Consider the following 24,956-nt stretch of genomic DNA (forward strand, 5'->3'; position numbering starts at 1 on the left):
ACTCGCCCCTGGGCTTGGAAGTGGAAACTTTCGGGGAGCCAAGCGGCCGGCTCCGCTGCGGGCGGGGGCTCCGCTCGTCTCCCGGGCCCTGCCCCCTGTGCCCCTCGCAGCGTCGGCATGATGCGCGCTGCAGCTGCGGGGGCAGCGGGACCGTCCCGACTGCGCCCCAGGCTAATGCGGGGGGGGGGGGGCGCAGACTGGAGGGGCGCCGTCGGGGGCGGGGGGCTGAAGAAGACCGGCTCCCTTGTCCCGGGAGAAGTGCGGGGACTCTCGAGCCGCGCTAACCCCGCCGCAGCCGCTGCTGCTGCTCCGGAGCGTCGGGCCGTGAGTCCGGGGAGGGGCTTGTTGTGGGGATCGGGAGAAGAGTTCCCCGAAGTGCTTGAGCCCTGCTCCTTTGGGACGTGTTATGGGCTGTATTGCCGAGACACGTGTGGGGGTGAGCCTGACCGAATCCTTCTGGTTCTCATCGAGCCTGGAGCTGAATCCGCCCCCCCCACCGCCCCTTCCTCCCCATGCAGGCAGCAATTGCGTTTCCCGAATGGCTCTGTAGCTAGAGGTCCTGTGGCATGTTTTCTTTCTGACAAGTCCCAGTCAGTGATCTCGCTGTACCAGGAAATGTAAGGGGGGATTGACACATCCAGAGAGAGGGATGGGTTGGTTTGTTTTTTTTACCAGAGTGCCCACTGACTCTGATGGGGCTCATCACCTTTGGGAATCAAGCCAGTAGAAATTTGAGTAGAAATGTCATTTTTCCTTACCTGTCTAAATCAGTTTGCAACAAACCACTGGGAAAGTGATCCTGAGGGTTGGAGTCCTCTCAGTGGTCTACTCCAGTGGTTTTCAACCTTTTTTCATTTGCGTCCCCTTAAAATTTTTCAACTGGAGGTGCGGGGTCCTTTGGAAATCTTAGACATACTCTGTGGACCCCCCAGAGTTAAAAACCACTGGTCTAGTCAATGGCTGCTCATTACCACTGGAGACATTCAGAACCGTACAGAATTGGGCTGTATTAGAGAAATGTTGAGTGGTTAGGTGGGGACAAAATGACTAAAAGTAGTACAAAAACTTTAAACTTTGGAGCTTTGTGCTCTTCTGTAGCACCAAGAGCCCCAAAGCTCTTTACAGACACTAATAAGCCTCATAAAATGCCTGTGTGAAAGGTGAGCATCCTTGTTTTGAAGCTAGGGAAACTAAGGCACAGAGCAAGACCATGATTTGCCTGAGGTTGACCGGCTTGCCATTTTTGCTTGTTATCAAAAATGTTTAAGTGCCATAGGAAATAGGTAAGTATTAATTACTTGTGGGCAAACCACATTGGTTGGGTGCACAAAGCACAGTTCAGATGCTATATGAATAAAAATAGACAATTAGAGTTTTAGATATTAATCCTGAAGTCCTGGTGCTTTATAGCATTTTATCCAGATCTCTAAACCTATTGAAGTCTTCTGTGCATTCCATTTCACTTGCTCAAGATAATGATAATGGGATGGAAAGCCTTTAATCAGAATGTAAGATATAAATCCAGTTTAGACCATTCCCACTGTGGAATGGTGGTTGGGTGACTTGAGTGTGATGGTTTCAGTTCTTAGTGGACAAATGTTTTTATTTATTACTTAGGTCTGGTCTACATTTAAAAGTTTTGCCGGCATTACTTTGCCAGCTAGGAATGGGGGAAATGTATTGTTCAGGAAATTGGTATAAGCTATATTGGCGAAATCACTCTTTTGCTGGTATAAACTGCATCTCCACTAGCGGGATTAGGTATGCCTACTTAGCTATACATGCAAATCTGTTCTAGTGTAGACAAGGCCTAATTAGTAGTCTCAGCAGAGAGAACAATTATTGAATGAGATTATAAACAGAATTATCTCCTCCCCCTGCAGAAGTGATCCCTCTAGGTCAAGATTGAGACACATTTCCAGGATTGTATATAGAAACTTGCACAGTTCGTGTCCATGATATATCCATGCACTGAGTAGAAAGATTTTCGTCCCCACTGCTGTCAGTCTGGCACCTTTAACTAGCAATAAAACTATTTTTAAAGGTTATAAAAAGAAAAAACACTGTTCCCAAACCACTATAGTTGGTTTAACCTAGATAATACAAAAAAGGTTAACTGAGAAAAACTGATCTATGTTGGAGACCTTTTCTTATTCCTTTTAAGTAATATTCCAGCAACAAGTTTGTCCCAACCTTTTTAAAAAAATTACCCAGTCTACATTATAAGCAGAGCTATATCAAGAACCAGGTTACGGCAGTGTTGTGTTACAAACTTGGTACCATCTGTATTCCGGAACTTAACTGCATTTTGTAACCAGGCTGAGTCTTTGGTCTAGTCTACACTGTGGGGGGGATTGACCTAAGATATGCAACTTCAGCTACGAGAATAGCATAGCTGAAGTCGACGTAACTTAGGTTGATTTAGCTTGCGTCCTCACAGTGCGGGGTCAACTGCCGCCGCTCCCACATCGACTCCACTTCCGCCTCTCGCCGCAGTGGAGGACAGGAGTCAATGGCAGAGCAATCGGGGATCGATGTATTGCGTCTACACTAGATGCGATAAATCGATCCCCAGTAGATAGATCACTACCTGCCGATCCAGCGGGTAGTGTAGACGTACCCTAAGTTATTTCTTTTTAAATACTCCTTAAAAGCAACCCAAATTAATATGGGGCATTTAAGTTTTGTTTCAGATGTTTTCCTGAGCACTAGTCGATAGCTGAGCTAGGAATATAATCCAGGGGTGAAATCGTAACTCCACTGAAATCTCAAACTCATAGACTTTAAGGCCAGGAGGGATCATCGTTAGAGCCCTGAAAATCATCTGTGGATCATGTTTGTGGATCGCAGATATAAATTTTGTATCAGCGCAGGGCTCTAACCACCGTGATTCCCTAGTCTGACCTGCACATTGCAGGTCAGAGAACCTCACCCATCCACTCCTATAATAGACCCCTAACCTCTGGCTGAGTTACTGAAGTCCTCAAATCATGATTTAAAGACTGCAAGTTACAGAGAATCCACTATTTACTCTAGTTTATACCTGCAAGTGACCCATGCTGCAGAGGAAGGCGTGTCTGACAATCTGACCCAGAGGAAAATTCCTTCTTGATCCCAAATATGGCAGTCAGTTAGACCCTGAGCATATGGGCAAGATCCACCGGCCAGACACCAGGAAAGAATTCTCTGTAGTAACTCAGAGCCCTCCCCATCTTCAGCGGCTGGGAATATTTGCTACAGGCAGTCGCCGATGGGCCACACCACAGTAGGCAGTCTCATCATTCCAACCCCTCCATAAACTTACCAAGCTCAGGCTTGAAACCAGTTAGGTTTTTGCCCCCACTGCTCTACTTGGACGACTATTCCAGAACTTCACTCCTCTGATGGTTACAAGCCTTCATCTAATTTCAAGCCTAGATTCCAGAACTTCACTCCTCTGATGGTTACAAGCCTTCATCTAATTTCAAGCCTAGACTTGTTGATGGCCAGTTTATATCCATTTGTTCTTGTGTCCACATTGGCGCTGAACTTAAATAACTCCTCTTCCTCTCTCTCATTGACATTAATGGATCCAGGATTCCAGCCCAAGATTCCTGACTGTTATTTATGTAGTCTAACAACTACAGCTCATTCCCTCCGGTCAGTTCAAACTTTCTAAGGGCAGATCTACACTACAACCTTTTGCTGGTGTAGCTGTGTTGGTAGGGATGTGATGAGGTGTGAGATATGCTGGCAAAAGCTCTGTTTTGCTGGTACAAGATGAGTCCACGTTAGGAGCACTCTGCTTGTATTGCACACCAGCATAGCTATACTGGCAAAGTACTCCTAATGTACGCCTGGCCTAAGAACAAGCAGTCTGACCTCCTATATGGCAATTAGAATTGCATAAATTTCTAAGCACTCAATCTGGTCTCTGTGTCCAGGTGCTGATGTTGGTGTCCATCTGTGCTGGTGCTGCGCTGCCTTCAGAGCTGGGCTTCTGGCCAGAATCTGCTGCTCTCTGCTCTGCCTTCAGAGCTGGGTGGAAGTATATGTACTTGTGTGTGTGTGTGCCCGGGGGGGTGGGGGGGGGGAGAGGGAGCGAGCATAAATGACTACAGACACAAAGAAGGGGGGCCCAATCAAATAAGTTTGAGAACCACTGCTTTAGACTGTAGGATCTTTGGTGCTAGGACTATATTTTTTGTTATGTGTTTGTACGGTGCCTACCATGACGGGGTCCTAATCCATAACTGGCTTCTAGTTAATAAATAATGTGTGAATGTGTTTCCAGGATTATAGCCTTGAACGTTGTCACGGCTTGAGAACACAATTAAAACATATTTCAGGTCCATCCTAACTGAAAGACTAAACAAGTTCTAGAGTTTTCTTCTTCTATTAATCTTAATTTCTCTGAAAAGATTTTACAAATAAAAATAACTATATTTTATATCCTGAACTACATACCTGTTCCTTAATAAGTGACTTCAGTTGAGGCCGAAGTAAAAAGTACTAAGGCTGTGTGCTTCAGGACATCTTTCTCTGTCTGTGTAGTTTTACATTTCTTTTTGGTGACACTGATTGATGTTTCATTCAACGAATGCAAATATTTAAACAAACGAGTCTGCACTAGTTGGGAATGAGTGCCTTTAGGAGTATCCCACAATGACTTTCTTATTCACTCAATGGAACTTGGGATAAAAGGGCCTAAACGGAGTTAAGGATAATAATGTTAGCACAAGTAGGAGATTACTGAAGGAGCATTTCAATGCTAAGTAAATATTAAATTAGAAAAAAAAAAATCAATGGAGATTCTATTTGGTGTGCCAACAATTTAAATCTTGTTTTGAAATTGACAAAACTTTGCAGTTAATTGTTTTAATATAGTGCACTGTGCTTTTATTGCTTTATATAAATGGTTGTAAAAGTGACAAATTATAAAATGTGAAAAATAACTGCAAGAAGTCTACATACAGAGAGAATGGGCAGATTTAAAATGTCTAAAATAAATGGATTAAAGTACTTTGAGGTAGCTATTTTACCAGTAGCATGTTGCAAAATTTTTGCAACCCTTAGTTCTTATCAGTGTTCCGTCTAATTTTTCCCACACATGTGCGGAATGACTTTTGTTATGTGCTCCAATATGGAGGTGTTGTGTGACACATCACCTCCATATTGGTGCACATAACAAAATTCATGTGATGGGCGTGGGGTCGAGGGATTTGGAGTGTGGGAGGGGGCTCAGGACTGAGGCAGAGGGTTGGTGTGCAGGGGTGTGAGGGCTCCGGTTGGGGGTGCAGGCTCTGGGGTGGGGCCAGGGACGAGAGGTTTGGGGTGCAGGCTGCCCCGGGGCTACAGCAGGGAGAGAGGACTCCCCCCAGTTCTTTCTTCCTGCAGCAGCACCTGGGCTCGGGGAGGGGGGGGAGAGGCACCTCTCCCCGGCCGCAGCAAGTCCAGGGTTGGGGCAGTATAAGATCCCAGCCGGGCGAGTTCCCTGAGCGCCTGTGCGGCGCTTAATAGCCTGCTGTGTGGCTGCGCAGCTTACAGGGAACTTAGGTTCTTACAGGTTGATATTTCTTGCAGGGCTGTATACTACTCTAAATACATAAAGACCTCAGTGCATAACTTAAAGCCATGTATAAAGTTAATTTGAATTAGCCAGTGAAATGTTCAGTATTATATAGGTCTAGTATTATTTCCTTAGTATTGAAAAATATTGTCTTGTAAGATGCCATTGCAAACATATTAGCTGTAGTTGAGGTTAATGGAGATGAATTAAAAGCAAAGTTCAAAATGCTTCTTCATATCTGAAAACTCTAGGATGACATGACGATAAATTGCTAATTTTGGAATGTTAGTGCCCAGGAAACATGGCGTGCCTGCATTTGACTTCCCGGCTTTAATACTATGGGTTTGCATATTGTGTGTACTGTGTTTCAATACAGATTATTTTCTTAAGATGTCATTTATTTTCTTAAAGAACAATAAATAAATAAATAACATTTGTAGCGAGCTTGTTGCATTCATTTACCTCACAAAGTAAAAATTTACAATCACAATTTGTTTGAGAGAGTTTTTTTTCTTTTGCCCTGCATATTCACAAACCTAGGTACAATACCAGCAATGTATACCCAAACTGGACCTTTCCCACAAAATATCTAACCCTCAGTGTTTCTTTTAACTGTTTTAAATTTTGTTAACATACAATCTCTCTCTCTCTCTCTCTCTAACTGCTGTTTAACATTTTTTCTACCCAGTGGACTCTACAATAAAATAAGTGAAGTAATGGCCCATAGTAGGCCATGTTAGATACATTGTGAATTAGGAAGTGGTGCTGTTGAACTCTTCCCAGTATTTTATCCTCCTATTTGGCATTGGACTGGAGTTTGGTCAGTGGTTTTCCATGGTTGAAATGGGGGAGGGGAGAGAATGACAGAGAGGAATTCAGCTGACTCTACTGGAACATCTGAATTTCCTGCCCTATTGTCCCATCTTAAAGTTCTGCAAGGAACAGAAAATACTAGTGCTGTTTGAACTGTATACCTATGGGAAGTCTGGATAGTTAGGTTATAATTTGTATAGAAGCAGATGGTAGTTTTCCTGGGCCCTCTGTGTCCTGCTTAATTTGCCATGGGGGTACATGACCACGTGTGGGAACTACACACTTATATCCAGGAATTAGTGCCCCCCCCACCCCCTGAGTTCTCTTTACCTGTATTACAGTATTTAGTTCTTAAACTCTGTTGATCTTGGACCAGATGCATTGGTTGCTCTTCCACGTTTAAATCTGTTTTGCTGAAATATTTAAACCATTTTAATATTTTAAATATTTTAAACCATATTAAATAATTAAATTACTTTTTTAATGGGACAGTAGTGAGGGGGCTTGCTATGCAGGCTAAATGAATCTCCAGTCAATATATGGAGGATTTAACCAGTGTTATTTCCATTATCATCAATGAGACTAAATTGCAAGATGTATGTATAGAACGATTTGCTTAATTTTTTGAAGACTGTGGGCCAAGTGCCAAAAAAGAAATTTCCTACAGGAAATCTCCTTTATCTGTGACCTAGCCTACCACCACTTGAGAGAGGTAACTATATTATTGGCAGTATCAGCACTTGTGCAAAAGGATATGAATACATGTCTGTTTAGGGGAACAAGATACACACTGCAGTTCAGCCCACCATAAGAAAGCTGCTGTTATTGGTATTAGATAATTTCCCACTCAGATTTGCACAACTCTTTTATCTGATTGGCTGTGAGTATGTGTTCTCAAGATTTGTATTTTGACATTGTTGCTTTAATGGGCTGATATTATCATGCAGTTTAAGTTATTACATGGGAAGTGTCATCACTGTGTAATTCAAGACAGGATTGGGGACGGACTAATGCAATAGTCTCAAATTGCAGTGGGGGAGGTCTAGGTTGGATATGAGGAAACACTATTTCACTAGGAGGATGGTGAAGCACTAGAATGCGTTACCTAGGGAGGTGGTGGAATCTCCATCCTTAGAGGTTTTTAAGGCCCGGTTTGACAAAGCCTTGGCTGGGATGATTTAGTTGGTGTTGGTCCTGCTTTGAGCAGGGGTTGGACTAGATGACCTCCTGAGGTTTCTTCCAACCCAAATATTCTGTGATTCTACGATATATTAACTTGAGTAGTAGAAGCTATCACTATGAATAATGTATCAAGAAATTATGCTTTTATTACAATTAAAGAACAGAATGACAAAAACAATATCCCTGAAACTCCAGAGCCACTTTTTAGAAGACAAGTTCTCTTGCAGAACTTGACATTTTTCATTATGATGGAAGAGAGCTTCATTTAAAACTTTGGTACTGTTTCAATTGTATCACTCTTCTTAGTGCTTAGTATCCATCATGTACATCTGCTCATATAAGAGAGGAGCCTCGATGGAGTTGAGGGTGCTAGCAAGGCTTAGGTAGCTTCTGCTTTTGGACTTGTAGAGCTTTATTCTGCAGTTGTCATGCCAGCCAAACTTCCACTAAAGTTTAGTAAAGTTTTTTTTGAGCACGTCTGTATAATCAGTCCCCAAAGTAAGTTCCAGGGCACTCCAAATAATTTCTATTTTGTAAAGACACCATGAGGGATCTACCAAGGTCACATTATTTAAAGGGTTTTACCATAAATGAGGTGACATTGTCTAGGCAGGGAAACTTGTAGGTCTCCATCCCTCCCCATCTTGTGGGGCTCAGTGCTGGAATTTTCTTTGCATGCACTTCTAACTAGGGTAAAGCCTACCTCTTGTTTTACCTTAAATGCTGTATCAAACTAACTTTATTTGGAGGACTCACAATTGGCATACAGCAATATTCAGCTCCATAACAGAGATCAATTTTATGATACATTTTGGCTACAGTTGAACATCCATCCACTGATTGTGATTCACAGGAAACTGCCCTTTCAAACTATTGAGAAATTGGTATATTAACCTTTTTCTTACTGTGACAAAGTTCCTCCTCTACCTTGATGGGTCTTGCGCTTATTGGCGGATTTGCTCACCTTGGAGCTTCACGGCAGCCCTCAGCTTGGCTGTTTTTCTGAACCCACAGTCCAGGTTGACTCCTCCTGTGTCTGACCAGGAGTTGGGAGGTTTGGGGGGATCCCGGGCCTGCCCTCTACTCCGGGTTCCAGCCAGGGCCCTGTGGAATGCAGCTGTCTAGAGTGCCTCCTGGAACAGCTGTGCAACAGCTACAACTCCCTGGGCTACTTCCCCATGGCCTCCTCCCAACACCTTCTTTATCCTCACCATAGGACCTTTCTCCTGGTGTCTGATGATTGTTGTACACCTCAGTCCTCCAACAGTCCGCATTCTCACTCTCAGATCCTAGTGCCTCTTGCTCCCAGCTCCTCATACGCACACCACAAACTGAAGTGAGCTCCTTTTTAAAACCCAGGGGCCCTGATTAGCCTGCCTTAATTGATTCTAGCAGCTTCTTGACTGGCTGCAGGTGTTCTAATCAGCCTGTCTTAATTGTCTCCAGAAGGTTCCTGATTTTCTGGAACCTTCCCTGTTACCTTACCCAGGGAAAAGGGACCTACTTAGCCTGCTCTCCTACTGCTACCCTCTGGCTTGGGCTTTTCTTGCTTTTTGCCCCTGCTTTTGGCTTCCTCCCCACCCCCGACCGGGCCAGATGCTCTCTCCTTTTCTTTTCTTTTGTTGTTTTTTTTTTCTTTCTCAGCTGTTGCTAAAGTGCTGGCCGGCTGCCGGCCGGCTGTTAGCGCCGGCGGGAAAGGCCAGGGCAAGAAGAAGGGGAAGGGCCCCGCTAAAACCACCAGGCCCTCCGTGGCAGGGCCACCCCCACTGCTGCGGCCCCGACACCGACCACGGCGTCCTCCCCCGCTGCCCCCTCCACCAGCTCTGCGGATGTCCCTCCCTCAGCCCCCAGGACATATGCCCGGGCAGCAGTGGTGTGGCCCTCAGCCATTGTGGCGGCCTCCAAAATGTATGGGAAGGTTCTCTTCTTCTTAGCACCACCCAGGAAGCGGTAGAGAGGGGCCTGGCGGTGGGGGGGGTGTTTGTCCCCCTAGAGCTGCTGGGCGTCCGCCTGGTCCTGACCTGGGACCTGGGCGTCCGCCTGGTCCTGACCTCTGTCCCTCCTTTTCTCCCCAGTGCTGCCCTGTTACCCGCCCTTTCCACCCTGGGGAAACCTGTTTCTGTCATCAGCCCTCTCCCGTTAGGCTGCAAGGACCCTGCACTCCGTCACATCTTTTCCTTCTGCTGGCAAGTGCAGCTTCTACTGCCGTAGGCGGCGCATGACGGAGAGGCGCTCGAGGGGTCCTTCCTAGTGCCCCACCAGGGGACCCGTTACGGGTGTATTTTTCCATGGGGGAAGCCCGGTGCTAGCTCTGCTGGGCGTCAGGGCATGTCCGGAGGGACTGCCCCTTAGCCCAGCAAAGAGGGGCACCTCAGATCCCCGAGACCTGGCAGGACATCGGCCCCATCATTGGCGACGCCCCTGGCCGCCCGATAGCCGAACCCGCCCCCCCCTCCTATTCGGACCACCACTTCTCCCGCTCAGGCCCATGGGGCACCTACCCTACAATGCCCAGATGAGCGGGAGAGCCCCACCCTCGCTGCTGACAATCTGGCGGGGCCTATGGAGGAGGGTGTGGCAGAGATACCACCAGGCATGGGAGAGAGCCTGCCCCAGGGAGAATCCTCCCTCCCTTATGCCGCCCCACCGTCCCCCCGGCAAGCCCCGGAGCCATCACCTTTACCCCCTGATACGACCCCTGCTAACCAGCCCCCAGATGATGCCATGGAGGGCTGGGCCCTAGTCCAGGGGAAGCGAGGCAAGCGGAAGGCTCGAGCTCTGCCTCATCTACCCGAGGCAGAGGCCCCCCAGAAGACCAGGAAGGGGGGAACCGATGCCAAACCTTCCACTTGCCCACAAGTGTGTCCCATCCACTGGTGTCAGCCGGGAAAGACGTGGTAGCACCGGAGGGCAGTGTCTCTCCTCCACAGGAAACCCCCCTCCGAGACCCTCGAGGAAGCCCTTTCTGTCCTGACACTGCCCGAAGCCCCTGTGAACCCTGAGGCAACCGTCGTGATGGGTGCCAGTGGGGAGAACCCCGGGGCGACAGAAACTGTCTTCTTCTCCATGTTCGAGGAGATCGAGGCCCTAGGTCTGACCCCGGTCGGCCAGGGGGAGGACGACCTTTTGCCAGAAAACCTCGATTTGGGCAACCTCACTCCACCCCTCTTTTCCCCATGCTCCCTCCCCCTAACTGCCGCTTCTGCTCCCACCTCCGAGGAGCCCTTGGACTCTTCCATCGACCCGGCCGCTGATGGCACCCCGCTGACAACCACCAAGCCTGCTCAGGTGACAGCCGGCGCCATGCGACCGGGACACGAGCCACCAGGAGCACACCCTGTTGGTGCGGAGCAATTGATATCCTTCCCGGGCGGGGGCCCAACAGAAGATAATCCACCACCTGATGCTGTAGCCGCTAAATCCACCATGGAGCCCGCGCCCGGTATCACTGAGAGCTCCCTCCCCACCCCCTTAACTCTCGAGCCTGATCGGGAGGCGCCACCATACAGCTGCTCACTTCCCGAAACCCAGAACCTCACCTCTGACCCTGCCCCTGCCCCTACCCCTGTCCAGTCTACCTCCTGCGATGTTATCGCCGCCCCCGGGGCTGTCTCCTTCCCTTTTCCAATCGATGACCCCCAGGGAGCGGCCTTTGCGTTCTCCTGCCCCGACCCATTAGGGGTACTATTTTCCCTCCACAGCCCCCTATCGCCCCAGGGTTTGAGGCGGGCCTAGAAACTGCAGCCCATCAGGCACCCCATCGGGGGTCCGCACCCTGCTTGCCCGTTTTAGTAGGCCACGGGGCTGCACCAAGGGCTCTGCCAGGGAACAACCAGGAAACCGTAACCCCACCCCCCCATGAGCTGCGAGGAGAGCTGCGGAAGTTTTTAGAGGATGTCCGTGGCTCCCGCAACAAGGTACAGCTTGCTCTCCAGCAATGGGGGGATTTTTTTCAAATCTTCCGGGCCACAAGGGCCCTCATGGGGGAAGGTAAAGGGACGGGGAAGCAGGATGCTGCGGCCTACTGGCGGGTCCACGTCTTCCGTGACCAATTACTCCCCTATGGGATGGGTCAGGGACTGTCGCGCGGCCCGCTGGGGGATGCGAGCGTCCCTGCCAGTGAGGATCCCCCCCGGCCTTCCCCATGACACCTCTCACCATCACAGCGTTGAATACCCGGGGTTGTAGGATGGCTCTCTGCAGGTCCCAGGTGCTCTCCTTCCTTCGGGAGGGAGGGTACTCTGTGATTTTCCTGCAGGAGACCCATACGGATCCAACCGCCAAAGATAGTTGGCGGCTGGAGTGGGGGGACAGGGTCTACTTTAGCCATTCAACGATTCGGCAGACTGGAGTGGCGACCCTGTTCTCCCCTGCCCTATGGCCCGAGGTGCTAGGGGTCGCCGAGGCCGTGCAGGGCTGCCTGCTGCATCTCCGGGTCCGTATAGAGGGGCTCGTGGTTAACCTCGTTAACGTCTATGCCCCGACATTGGGCCCGGACTGGCTGCAATTCTATCAGCAGGCGTCCGCCTTCCTCGGCACCTTAGATTCTCACGAGTGCCTGGTCCTGGGAGGGGATTTTAATACCACCCTCGAGGAGCGAGACCGCTCGGGGACCGAGCAGTGCCCGGCCGCCGTGGACACCCTCCGGGAGATAGTTGAACATCACTCCCTAGTGGACATCTGGCGTGACCACCACCCGGATGACACTTCCACATTCACCTTTGTCCGGGTGGAAGCCCATCGGTCGAGCCACTCCTGGTTGGACCGCATTTATCCATCACGCTTCCATCTCTCCTGAGTCCACTCCTCCAGCGTTCGGCTGGCCCCATTTTCTGACCATCACCTAGCCACCATGACAGCCTCCCTCTGTGCGGAGAGGCCGGGGCCGGCCTATTGGCATTTTAACAACAGCCTGTTGGAGGATGAGGGCTTCATGACGTCCTTCCGGGAATTCTGGCTGGCCTGGCGAGGGCAGCGGCGCGCCTTTCCCTCGGCGTAGTGATGGTGGGACCTGGGGAAGGTGCGCGCCTGGCTTTTCTGCCGCGACTACACCTGGGGCACAAGCCGACGGAGAAATGTGGCGATAGAGCAGTTGGAACGGGAGGTCTTAGAGATGGAGAGATGTCTGGCCGTCAGCCCCGAAGACCCGCTCCTCTGCGGAGCGTGCCAGGAGAAGCGGGAGGAGCTCCGGGCCCTCAAGGACTATCGGGCCCGGGGTGCCTTTGTTCGATCCCGCATCCACCTCCTTCGGGAGATGGATCACGGTTCCCGCTTCTTCTATGTCCTGGAGAAAACGAGGGGGGCCAAGAAACACGTCACCTGCCTCCTGGCAGAAGACGGCACCCCCCTCACGGAACTGGTGGAGATGTGCGGGAGGGCCCAAGCCTTCTACGCAAGTCTTTTCTCCCCGGATCCGACCGACCCTAGCGCTTGCAGAGTGCTTTGGGAGGAGCTCCCTACGGTCAGCGCAAGCGACCGAGACTGGCTAGAGTTGCCTCTCACTCTGGCCGAGTTCTCGGAAGCCCTCCGTCGTATGCCCACCAATAAGTCTCCAGGCATGGAGCTCTACCACGTGTTTTGGGACGTCCTCGGCGCAGATCTAGTCACCATCTGGACCGAGTCTCTGCAGAGCGGGGTCCTCCCTCTCTGGGAGGAAGAAGAAGAAGGGGGACCTCCGCGATTTACGAAATTGGCGTCCCATCTTGCTCCTCAGCACGGACTACAAAATCGTAGCGAAAGCAATCTTGCTGCGGCTAGGGTCTGTGCTGGCGGACGTGATCCACCCAGACCAGACCTACATCGTCCCGGACCGCAGTATCTTTGATAACCTATTTCTGGTTTGGGACCTTTTGGAACTCGGGCATAGAGACGGTCTGTCATTCGCCCTCCTGTCCCTTGATCAGGAGAAGGCGTTCGATAGGGTGGACCACGGGTACCTCCTGAGCACTCTGCAAGCGTTTTGCTTTGGACCCCAGTTTGTGGGTTTTCTCCGGGTGCTGTACGCTTCCGCAGAGTGTCTGGTTAAGCTCAACTGGACCCTGACTGAACCAGTCAACTTCGGGCGAGGAGTACAGCAGGGGTGCCCCCTCTCAGGCCAGCTGTATGCTCTGGCGATCGAGCCCTTCCCCTGTCTCCTCTGCAGGAGGTTGACAAGGTTGGTGCTGCAGGAGCCGGAGCTGTGGCTGGTCCTGTCGGCGTACGCTGATGATGTGCTCCTCGTGATCCAGGACCCCGGCGACTTGGTGCGGGTGGAGGCTTGCCAGGCCATCTATTTGGCAGCCTCCTCCTCCCGTGTCAACTGGGTCAAGAGCTCTGGCTTGGCGGTAGGAGACTGGCGGCAGGCGAGCTCCCTCCCACCCAGGCTTCAGACCATCCGGTGGAGCGCGGGTCCGCTGCTCTACCTCGGCGTTTACCTTTCTGCCACGCATCCCTCTCCGCTGGAGAACTGGGAAAATTTAGAGGGCAGGGTGATAGAGCGGCTCCGGAAATGGACAGTACTACTCCGATGTCTCTCCCTCCGAGGGAGAGCGCTGGGGCTTAATCGACTAGTCCTGTCCATGCTCTGGTACCAGCTCAACACCCTGGTCCCGGCCCCAGGTTTCCTGACCAACCTCCGGACATCGATTCTGGGGTTCTTTTGGTCAGGAACACACTGGGCCCCTGTAGGGGTTCTTCATCTACCCCTGAAGGAAGGAGGACAGGGCCTGAAGTGTCTACACACTCAGGTCCGTGTCTTCCGCCTCCAGGCCCTACAGAGGCTCCTCTATGGTGCAGGCAGTTCGGCATGGAGCACACTGGCGCACGCCATCCTGCGCCGCATCCGAGGTCTCCGATACGACCGGCAGCTCTTTTATGTCCGTCCGGGAGGTCTTCCGCGAGACCTCTCTGGGCTGCCGATCTTCTACCAGGACCTCCTCCAGACTTGGAAACTGTTTTTAACAGTGGCGGCCACCGAGGGGGTAGATCTTCTCGCGGAGCCCCTGCTACACAACCCCCAGCTCTGTGTGCAGGTGGCGGAGTCCCGCTTGGTGCACCAGAGCTTGATCCTGGCAGAAGTCACGAGAGTCGGAGACCTTCTGGACTACGACCGGGGAGACTGGCTGGATCCCCTGACGCTCGCGCGGCGCATGGGGCTCTCCAGACCTCGTACCCCCCCAGCTCGTACTTCAGGAGGTGAAGGCCACTTTGCCGTCCACTGCTCGAGCTTACCTCAACCGGGTCCTGCTCGAGGGCACGCCCCGCCCACCCTCTACCCCATGCCCGCCGGACTTTTTAATTGGACCCCTGCCCCGCAGATCCGATCGACCCCCTCACCCCTTCACTGCGAGCCGGCTGCATGAACTGCAGCTGGTACGCTTCCAGACCGCGCCAAGGCAACATCTATACACGCTCGCACTCCACACCTTTCACGCCCTCACCCTAGTGTCCCGCCCCAACACAAAGTGGTGAGACCTTTTGGAGGGTGAGCAGCCCCGGTGGGCCAGCCTATATTCCACCTTGGTTCCGAGGCCCGTCGGGGACATCAGTTGGCGGCTCCTTCACGGAGCTGTGAGCACGGGCACGTATTTGGCACGTTTCACCCCCATCCCAGATACTTGTCCCTTTTGTGGGACAACCCTGGGTTGACAGGGTTGGTGCTGTTTTTGTGAGGGAAACCCTGGTGCACGTATATCTGGAGTGCGCCAGGCTGCAGCCCCTGTTCCAGCTCCTCACAAATCTCCTATTACGTTTTTGGTTGCATTTTTCCCCTCACCTTTTTATTTATGCACTCCCCATCCGTGGCCTCACAAAGTGACGGGATCTCCTAGTTAACCTCCTTCTGGCCCTGGCTAAAACGTCCATCTATAAAACCAGAGGGAAGAGGTTGGCCGATGGAGTTTCCTGTGACTGTGGGGCCATTTTCCGATCCTCGGTCCGTTCACATATCCGGACGGAGTTCCTCTGGGCGGCGTCCACCGACTCCCTTGATGCTTTTGAGGAGCGGTGGGCGCTGTCCGAGGTTCTTTGCTCGGTGTCCCCGTCTGGGTCCCTTTGTCTGACCCTTTGATTGGGGGAGAGAGTAAGAGGCCCCAGCCCCAGCCCCAGCCATTGCTGCTGCGGACACCACCACCTTAGAGAGGTCATTTCACACATGGGTACGCGTGCCCTCCCTCCCCCCGGATTGTCCACCCCACAGCCTGCCCCTCTTGTTGGGTGCTTTCAGAGGAGGGAATTGTTGGTGACACTCAGGCGTGGCGCCAGGTAACTCGAGGGGGTGGAAGACCATAAGAGTAGATGAAGCCCCCTTGCTCTGGGCCACCAGGTGACTCGGAAGGGTGGAAGACCACGAGAGTCGAGGAAGCCCCCCGCTCTGGGCCCAGGCAAGCTTGAACACTTCCCTCCCCTGAAGCTAATGAGAAAACAATTGTGATTGGTTGCTGTGTTACACATTGCATATGCTGCTGTTTTTACATTGTAAGTGTGTTATGCAAATAAAAACATCTTTTGCTTCAAAAAAAAATTACTCTCCAGTAGCCATCTGGCCTGACCCTGTCACATTACTCAGTTAAACTTTTAGCACATTTGCCCTCTTTTTACACTTGACTGTATCAGTGAGTGGTTTCCTCCTAATTAGACAAAGAAAATTCTTTCCCAAAGATGTTGAGTGTCTTCCTAAAGCTTCAGAGTAACAGCCGTGTTAGTCTGTATTCGCAAAAAGAAAAGGAGTACTTGTGGCACCTTAGAGACTAACCAATTTATTTGAGCATGAGCTTTCGTGAGCTACAGCTCACTTCATCGGATGCATATCGTGGAAACTGCAGCAGACTTTATATACACACAGAGAATATGAAACAATACCTCCTCCCACCCCACTGTCCTGCAGAGAATATGAAACAATACCTCCTCCCACCCCACTGTCCTGCAGGACAGTGGGGTGGGAGGAGGTATTGTTTCATATTCTCTGTGTGTATATAAAGTCTGCTGCAGTTTCCACGATATGCATCCGATGAAGTGAGCTGTAGCTCACGAAAGCTCATGCTCAAATAAATTGGTTAGTCTCTAAGGTGCCACAAGTACTCCTTTTCTTTTTCCTAAAGCTTAGCTTCCAAGTTGTGTGTGGCTACTGTGTGGTTTCATGTTTTGAGAGAAGATTAAGGGAAATCTCTTAATTTAAATAATAGTCTATGATAGGATCTTAGTGATCTGACTGCCCTGTATCCTAACCTTTCTGTCTAACAAACTGGCAGCATGTCTGTGTATTGATTCTCTTACCACTGATATCTGATTGTATGAGCTGCCAATTATCTGAACAAATTTGGAATTGCCCCAGCTTTTCAAATCAGGTTTTTTATTCTTTTGCAAAATAATTTGATTTATTTCTGTAATGTTCAGTATCTTAGGAAAAAACACATAAGAGAACAATACACAAACAATATAAATCAGTTAACTGTCCTGTTAACGGTTATTCAGCATTACAGAAGTTAATTTTCAAAATAAATGAATTCTACTACAGTAATTGAATTTCACTATATACATTAATGCAGTTGTAGTGAATCTAAAACATATGTGGATTTATTAGTATAATTGTTACTATTTGGGGCCAAATTTTATCCTTTGCCCTTACATAGCACCTTGCATCTGAAGATAGATATAAAAATTAATGAATTTACTCTTTAAACAACCATGTAAGGTGGGGGAAAATTTTGCCCATTAGACAGATGGAGAACATTCTAAAATGTGTTAACTCTTTCAGGTAGGATGGACCCAAAGTGCATTTTAATTGTGTTCCTAAGCACAGAAGCCCCAATTTAGCAAAGCCCTTAGGCAAGTGGTTGAGTCCATCCCTATTCAGCAAATAGGGTTGCCAGCTTTGTAATATTTAAAAACTGGACACTCCAGCAGGAGTGCCGGAACCTCCCCTTCCCTGCCTCTTCTGCCAGGCCTCACCCCATGCTGCCTCTTCCCCCAAGGCCCCACTCCTGCTTACCCCTTCCCCACGAGGCCCAACCTACCATTCGCTCCTCTTTCCCCCTCCCTCCATCTCTCACTGCTTTTCCCCTCTCCCTCACTCCCTGTGTGGGTCTGGAGGGACTCACCTACAGAGCCAGGGCTGGGAGCTACAGCCATCCAATGCAGGTAGGAGGTGGCCAGGGCTGACTAGGGGCTGGTGCGGGTGATGTCTCGGTGCCTCCCCTGCTTGCAGTAACTGGACTTTGGGTGTCCGGTCAATAGATCCAGTCGAACACTGGACACCTGGCCACCCTATCAGCAAAGTATGAATTGACCATGTACTTAAGTCGCATTGATTTAACTGAGACTTAACCATGGATTTTAGTGCTTTGCTGAACAAGGATGGATTTGGTTCATCATGGGCTTAAATGCTTTGCTGAATCATAGAGTGGTTAAATAATTTGTCTGATGATGAAAGAAGCTCTGTGGCAGACACAGGAATAAAATTCAGATCTCCTGACTTCCTGTCCTGTTCTTTGTTCACAATAGCATCTTACATTATCATAGATTCTTCTCAGATGAGTGCCTCTATTGTATCTGGATGAGGAGAATTTGTACTTCATGATATGGGAACATAACTCAGATTAGGTGGGGTTATATGGAAAACTGCAGCTACACACCTCCTTCCAAAGTGAAAGGAGAAGAGGAGTGGGGCCCAATTTTGGCCTAACTTTGTGCTCCTACTGGGGAATCTCAACCCTGAACTGGAGATAAGAAATTGACCGTGTGCATGTCTTATATGCTGAGCCACATCCAGTGTGCTAATCTTATCAAATAGGTAGAACATCTCCTGGAGAGCCTCTGTTGGAGCCTTAAATGAAAGCTGTCCCCCCCCCCCCATCAGAACCTACAAGAGAGGGCAATGGTTGTACTGCTATCTGACTTCCCTGGGGGTGAGACACAGTCTGTAATGATGGCGCCAGTGTGTATAGGGCTGCATAACCTGTAATTATTCACCATTATTTATTATCATCATTATTTATAGTTTTATTTATGATTTTATGATTGCAGCTTTTCATATTCCATGATCCTTAAAGCTGTGTGATTGTTTCCATTATTACTGTCATTATCAATGGTGCTGCTTCTTTATAAAGATGAAGGTTTCCAGGGATTCACAAATGAACCTTGCTAAGATCCAAAGTTTTTGTCTTGCCTTTTGACTGTTTAATCACTTACTCCCACATCTTCCTTGTCTTCACAAAACCCAAATAAGTGGGTTTTGGGCAAGGATCCTCTGTGGTGGTTGGTGAAGAATAGTTCAGCCCCCTACCCGGGTTGTAGAGTCCAAGGAAAGTAATTGTGTCCCTCCCTGTTGTATGTAGAATAGTTCGAACAGTGGGTCCACAGAGGCAGTGATCCTGTGGGCTTGCCAGGGTCCTACTCCATTGACCCTCTCCATACTGCTGTGGATGGTGCCTCCATAGAGAACAGAATCTAGAGGAAGGAATATGAACACCCTGTGATCTTCCTCCTCCCTTACATAGCTGTTGCTGATTTGGGGCCCCTAGATACTAATGAAAAAGGGGACATGATTTGGGCCTTTTTGAACTTTAGAGATCGTATGTTGTCTTCAGCTTATGAAGATCCCTATGATCATTTAACATTTTACGCCTAGATACATGAAATATAAACAGGAATGATTTTAAAGTACTGTTTTTACCAGTATCTGCTGACTTTCTTCAAGATCTTGATTTTTGAATATAATGAAAGAAGATGAGGTTTATTCCTACAACAGCCTATCTTCAGGTCAATCAGTCTTGTATGATGGTTACTGTAAATGTATGAAGGGGGAAAAAAGGTGAATTTGGCATTTATATTTCAGTTCCATATTGAGAAATTTATGAAGGGGGGAAATGATGCATCACTTGTATTGACTGATGTTAATGGAATGGTGGGGTACTAGGAAGATGTGATCTACCTTGCAAAGATCCTAGGAAATGCTCGGTGTATTTTCTGTGTTGTTTGTTCGGAGAGACTCTCATTAGGAAGGCACTTAAGCAGGCATCCTTATATGTAAGCAAATGCTTAAGTCCCATTGTTGTTGTAATGTACTTTCCTGAACTGGAACCAGAGAGAGGAATGAAGAATTTGCCTATTGAATGTCTGTGTCTTGCTTCTTCTGTGAGCAGCAGGGTGATTTCTTGCAATGTATGACCATGAAGAAAACATTTCATTCTTCCTCCTATTCTAGAATCAGGAATTGTTGCTTGTTCTTTAGAAATCCTTTCTGGTTTATCTTGTTTAATCTTTTTTTTTTTTCAGATCTAAAGGATTAAAGGGACTTTTGGAAAACTGTGGCTTTTATTATGGAAACAGTCCTTCAGAACTATTAGGAAACCCACATCATGTTTGAAACATGATGTACTGGTTTGGTTGGTTCTTACCTCCTTCCTGTCAGAATATTCTATTGCAGGAATTCATTGTTTACAGCTGGTTGATAGGATTAGTTTTAAGTATAGCCGGATAAACCATTGTGTGTGAGAGAGGTATTAGATATAATAGAAATACTCCCCAGCAATCTACACAATTGCTCTATCATAATTCTTTTGTCTAAAAGACACAGAACTTATTCATGCAATGTAACAAAACACTTATAAATGCACTATTCAATTTTTTTCCTCCTATTACTCAGTGTTAAAAGAATTATTGTGCTGGAAACTGGTGTCTGATCTAGAATATTTATATTATTTTTATCCTGGTGGTACACATGAAAGAAGACGCATAGCATGCCAAAAACTTAAAAACTGGGTGCCTGAAGTTAGGCTCCTAAGTTCATATTTAGACACCTGAATCATGATTTGATTTTTCAAAAGTGCCCAGTACCCAACAGCTCCCTCTTCCTTAGGGCTCCAGTCCAACAAAGCACTTAAGCACATGTTTCAGAGTAACAGTCTTGTTAGTCTGTATTCGCAAAAAGAAAATCTTTCTGGTCACGCGATTACAGACATGAAAGTTGCTATATTACAACAAAAAAACTTCAAATCCAGACTCCAGCGAGAAACTGTTGAATTGGAATTCATTTGCAAATTGGATACAATTAACTTAGGCTTGAATAGAGACTGGGAGTGGCTAAGTCATTATGCAAGGTAACCTATTTCCCCTTGTTTTTTCCTACCCCCCCACCAGACGTTCTTGTTAAACCCTGGATTTGTACTGGAAATGGCCCACTTTGATTATCATACACATTGTAAGGAGAGTGGTCACTTTAGATAAGCTGTTACCAGCAGGAGAGTGGGTTGGGGGGGGGGGGGGGGGAGAGGGTGAGAAAACCTGGATTTGTGCTGGAAATGGCCCAACTTGATTATCATACACATTGTAAGGAAAGTGATCACTTTAGATAAGCTATTACCAGCAGGAGAGTGGGGTGGGAGGAGGTATTTTTTCATGCTTTATGTGTATAAAAAGATCTTCTACACTTTCCACAGTATGCATCCGATGAAGTGAGCTGTAGCTCACGAAAGCTTATGCTCAAATAAATTGGTTAGTCTCTAAGTTGCCACAAGTACTCCTTTTCTTTAAGCACATGTGTAACTTTAAGCACATAAGTAGTCCCATTGACTTTGTATGTGCTTAAATACCTTTTTGAATCAGGGTCTGGGTGCCGAGATATGGACATGACATAGCCTAACTTCAGTTTTGAAACTCTTGGCCTCTCTGTGTATGTGAGGTTGGCGGGAAAGCAGGAGGTAATTGTGTACTTTAGCTTTTTAAGATTTTTCTTTCTGAATCTATGAAGCACGTTTTCCTTAGAAAACTCATTTTCTCTTTGATTTTGGCTGCTGGTTTCTCTCAGCCTATGTCTCTTTTTAATAATTGAAAACGACTCTTCATTATTTACATAAAACTGTCTTTCTTCAGTCTGCTTTCTGTAACCTTTCCCCGCCGAAGAATTTCAGGAATTCCCTGACTTTCCTCCGGGGGATCCTAGCCTTGATTTGTCTGAAACCCGGAGCTAGAGAGCTAGTAATTTTAAAAAAATAACTACCTATATTTAAACACATTTAACCTCTGCATAGATTTTTCGTTTAAACACATTTTAAGACAGTCATTTATTTAGGAAAATGTGCTTTTGTTCAGCTTTGCTTCTTTAGTGACTGGTTATAAATCTCCACATGCAAAATGGAAGGCCCTTTAAAATAGTAATAAGAAAAAAACTCCACACAGCCTACGGGCCATTTATTTCATATGCTTTGACAGGACTCTGCTGCTTTTTTCTTTTTTAAACGAAGACGTGTCAGAACCAGAGGCCTTGTACAAAGCATAAAATGACCCCAGCACAAACCTCTTGCATTCCAAAATCTTTACTCCACAGCTGGTAACATCAGCCAATCCAGCACTCAGTCTTGGCTGCTGTTAATGTAATCTCTGCTTCTCTTTCCCTCCCCCACCTTAGCTAGCACAGTCAGTGATGTTTTACATTAGGCACAGTCATAATTATTCTGATTCTTAGGAAGTCAAGAGTTTAAGCTCTATATTGAGTTGTATCTATCTGTGTATTATACTATCCTCATCACTCTGGAATCTGAGTAAAGGTGTGTTTGTGGGAAAGGACCTTTCTTCCCAAAAATGTAGCTTCCCTGATTTTCAAGTTGGTTGCTCAGAATGGGTTTTATCTGAAGTATCAATGTAAAAATGATTTAAAAGCCACCTGTACAGCACACATGTTTTCTTATAATTCCAGACTGAATCAGATTTCTAGTGAAATATGCTGTGATGGTAACTGTTGTCCAATGAATTGTACCTAATGACCCCTTTTCACTCTTCTTTGTCATCCCTAGGATATGTTAAAGATGGTTTGGCTGCCATTGAGACTTGGAGATCTGATGCCACAATGAGGACTCACACACGGGGGGCTCCCAGCGTGTTTTTCATACATGTCGTTTGCTTTGCTTTGGCCTCCAGCACCGATGAGAACCCAAGCGCTGTGATTCCTTTTGTCAATGCCAACTACGACAGCTACCCCATGCTGTACTTTTCTAAAGGAGAGGTGGAGGACTTGCGGATCAAGGCTGCCACTACGCATCAGCACATTGCAGCTCGTCTGACTGAGGCAGTTCAGACCATGCTGTCCAGTCCCCTGGACTACCTTCCTCCCTGGGATCCCAAGGAGTTCAGTGCTCGGTGGAATGAAATTTATGGCAACAATCTGGGTGCCCTGGCAATGTTCTGTGTGCTGTACCCCGAGAATATCGAAGCCATAAATATGGCCAAGGATTACATGGAAAGGATGGCGGCTCAGCCTAGTTGGTAGATTTTTGTCTTTTTGTTCTTACTGCGTAAACTCTGCTTGTAATTGAATGAGTGAACGAATGTGTGAGAGTATGTTAGTATAAGGTACTGACTTTTATATTTCACTTGATATGCAAATCATAATTCAGTTGTCTCTATACTTAGCTTGTTAACAAATATTGAGAATTAATTTGCCCTCTATTAGAAATGGTGCACCAGCCACTCTTAAATCTTCATTGAGCATTGGCTGTTATAAATAATTCTAATTGTGACAGAATCATCAGTTTACAATCCTGAAGTGACCGCCTGACTCCGTTGAAGTCAATGGCGGAATTCCCACTTACTGCAGTGGGGCCAGAGTTTCACCCCAGGTTTGTGCATGAGATGTTTGGGTGGCTTTTTATCTTTGCCAGGCATGAAGGGTTGGTCTACACTATAATGTTAGGTTGAGGTAAAGCAGCTTACATCAACCTATTTATGTCAGTGTCCACACTACAGCATTCCTCCCACCAATATAAGTGCCATACTACACTGACATAATAACTCCACCTCCATGAGAGGTCTAAGTCTTATGTCAATGTAGTTAGGGCAAAACAGTGGCTGTGTAGACACTGAAGATACTGTTGTTGGATGTCTTCTCAATTTCATGGCAGGAGCTGTAAAATTGACAAGAAAGCCAGGCAGTTAGAGCCCAGCTGCCCCCCACTCCCCTAAAGAGCTGTGAGGCTGGACCCTGCTCCCTGCTTGGAGCCAGGACAAGAATGGATCCTGCTTCCAGCAGGGATCTGGCTCCACCCCACTCCCAGCTGAAATTGACATGGCTACCTGGCTCCTGGTAGGGAGCAGGAGTGGGCTGGGGGCAAGAAGCAGGGGCAGCTGGACCCTGCTTCCCAGGGGTGATAAGCCCCGGGCTGCTTCCCCCTCAGCTCCTGGCAGGGACTGGAGAAGCAAGAAGCCCTGGGCGGCTTCCCTTCTGCTCCCAGCAGGGAACGGGGAGGCGAGAAGCCCTGGGCAGCTTCCCCCAGTTCTTGGCAAGGGGTGGGAGGGGCAGCCCCCAGGTGTCTGGGAGCCTGTGGGGTAGCCAGGCTCCCAGCAGGGAGCTGCAAGCGGAACTGAGAGACCAGGCTCCCTACACTGCCCCTCTTAGGTCAGTAGAAGCGCTCCTGGTGAGGACGTGCTCCACTGACCCAAGGAGGGAAGTGTGGACATCAGCCACTGCAGTAATTTACTGCGGTGGCTGTAAGTCGACCTAATAAAGGTCAATTTATGTTTCTAGTATAGACATACCCTAAGATAGAAAAAAGATTACCTTCAGCATAAGTAACAGTGTCAGATTCTGGCCTTTAGGAAATATTAATGTATGTGCTGCCACTTACTTCTTTTGTGAGACTTTTTTTAAACCAAGTATCTCTCTCTTATAAGGTGGTACAATTTCTTACCTTCCTAGTAGGGTTCTCCCTGGTAAAGGAAGTGCGAGATGACATTCTTCATCTGCAAGATTTAATACTGTATATAGATGTCTTTTCCAGTATTTAATTTCAAATTTCATAACATTGACTTAAATAAAAACAACAAGGAGTCCGGTGGCACCTTAAAGACTAACAGATTTATTTGGGCATAAGCTTTCATGGGTAAAAAACCCACTTCTTCAGATGACTTAAATCAAACTGTCATTCAGAATGACACATGGCATTTGCTCTCTTAATTAAATATTGTATGAAATGTCTAATTTGTCAAAGCTTTTCAGTCCTGATTTGCAGCACCCATTTGACATAGAACCCATCTTGTACACATCAGATTTTCAATTAATGAGGCATCGTGAAAAGATAATGTGTCTCTTGAAGAAACTTTGGGTTTTTGTTTGTTTGTCTGGTCTTGTTCTCCCTTTGAAATTCATTTATCTTTCCTAGTCTGGGATTTTGTGTTTTGAGTGGTATTTATGTCTGAGCAACTGTGCTATGAGTGTAGTGTGAAAGGTAGTGCATTCTTCTGTTGTTTGTTTTCTTTTCATTATTATCTGCAGCATTCATTCATCCTAGACCTAGGTAAAGGAAAAATAGGCAAATGTACACCCCTTTGTAACAGCTAGTGATGGTGGTTGCTAGACTACTAATGGTTGGGACAGCCAGATTAGCCAAACCCTGCTGAGGGCAAAGATGCAGCAGGTTAGCAAATGAGAACCTGGGGCAAAGGA

General features: G+C 47.7%; 1 protein-coding gene across 4 annotated transcripts in view; it reads left to right on the top strand.

The window, feature by feature from the left end:
* The window catches only part of DSE (dermatan sulfate epimerase), a 67,731-nt gene that overhangs the window by 6,779 nt on the left and 35,996 nt on the right, over positions 1 to 24,956 (top strand). For 2 of the 4 annotated variants that reach the window (XM_048844728.2, XM_048844729.2), the window contains exon 2: positions 22,312 to 22,780. In XM_048844728.2, coding sequence (XP_048700685.2) covers positions 22,312 to 22,780 — 469 coding nt within the window. Of the gene's footprint in view, positions 1 to 21,998; positions 22,066 to 22,311; positions 22,781 to 24,956 lie in introns of those variants that run through there. The other 2 variants (XM_075126652.1, XM_048844730.2) reach the window with 2 other exon arrangements.

This window comes from Caretta caretta, chromosome 3 (assembly GCF_965140235.1).
Source record: "Caretta caretta isolate rCarCar2 chromosome 3, rCarCar1.hap1, whole genome shotgun sequence".
In the NCBI taxonomy this organism is placed as follows: Eukaryota; Metazoa; Chordata; order Testudines; family Cheloniidae; genus Caretta; species Caretta caretta.